This window comes from Haliaeetus leucocephalus, unplaced genomic scaffold, assembly GCF_000737465.1.
Source record: "Haliaeetus leucocephalus isolate CR32 unplaced genomic scaffold, Haliaeetus_leucocephalus-4.0 Scaffold279, whole genome shotgun sequence".
Taxonomy (NCBI): Eukaryota; Metazoa; Chordata; class Aves; order Accipitriformes; family Accipitridae; genus Haliaeetus; species Haliaeetus leucocephalus.
In genome coordinates, this window is record NW_010972715.1 from 8,118 (window position 1) to 8,557 (window position 440).

Genomic DNA, 440 nt, shown 5'->3' on the forward strand with positions numbered 1-440 from the left:
TCCCATTGTCCCCTCCGAGGCCGGGGGGGGGCACGGGCACCTCGCGCCAGGCGCTGGCACCCTCACCGTGAGCCAGGCTTGCACCCCTGTCCCTGGCCTCGTCCCCATCCCCAAAGACAACGAGGGACAGCAGGGAGGCCACGGGGACGTGCTGCCGTGGAAGGACCTGGGGCGATGGCTCAGCGTGCCAGGGTGTCCCTGTCCCACTGTCCCTGTGCCCAAGCTGGCCGGGCTGGGCATGGCCCCCCCTCGCCGTCCCCGTCCCCCTCTCCGCAGCGTGGCAGAGCTGCCAGGCTGCACGTCCCCCGGCTTAGGTCCAGCTGCCCACGGCGTCACTGTCACCGTCACCGGCAGGCACGGAGCCACCAGCACGGCCACCACGCCGCAGAGCCCTGCACACCTGCCCTGCCACGCTGCTCGGTGCACACACGTGCACAGGT

General features: G+C 72.0%; 1 protein-coding gene across 1 annotated transcript in view; it reads left to right on the forward strand.

The window, feature by feature from the left end:
• The first annotated feature begins 238 nt into the window (after positions 1 to 238).
• Positions 239 to 440, forward strand: part of PPP1CA (protein phosphatase 1, catalytic subunit, alpha isozyme) — a 4,585-nt gene continuing 4,383 nt past the window's right edge. The window contains exon 1 of the mRNA XM_010569884.1: positions 239 to 438. Coding sequence (XP_010568186.1) covers positions 239 to 438 — 200 coding nt within the window. The remainder of the gene's footprint in view (positions 439 to 440) is intronic.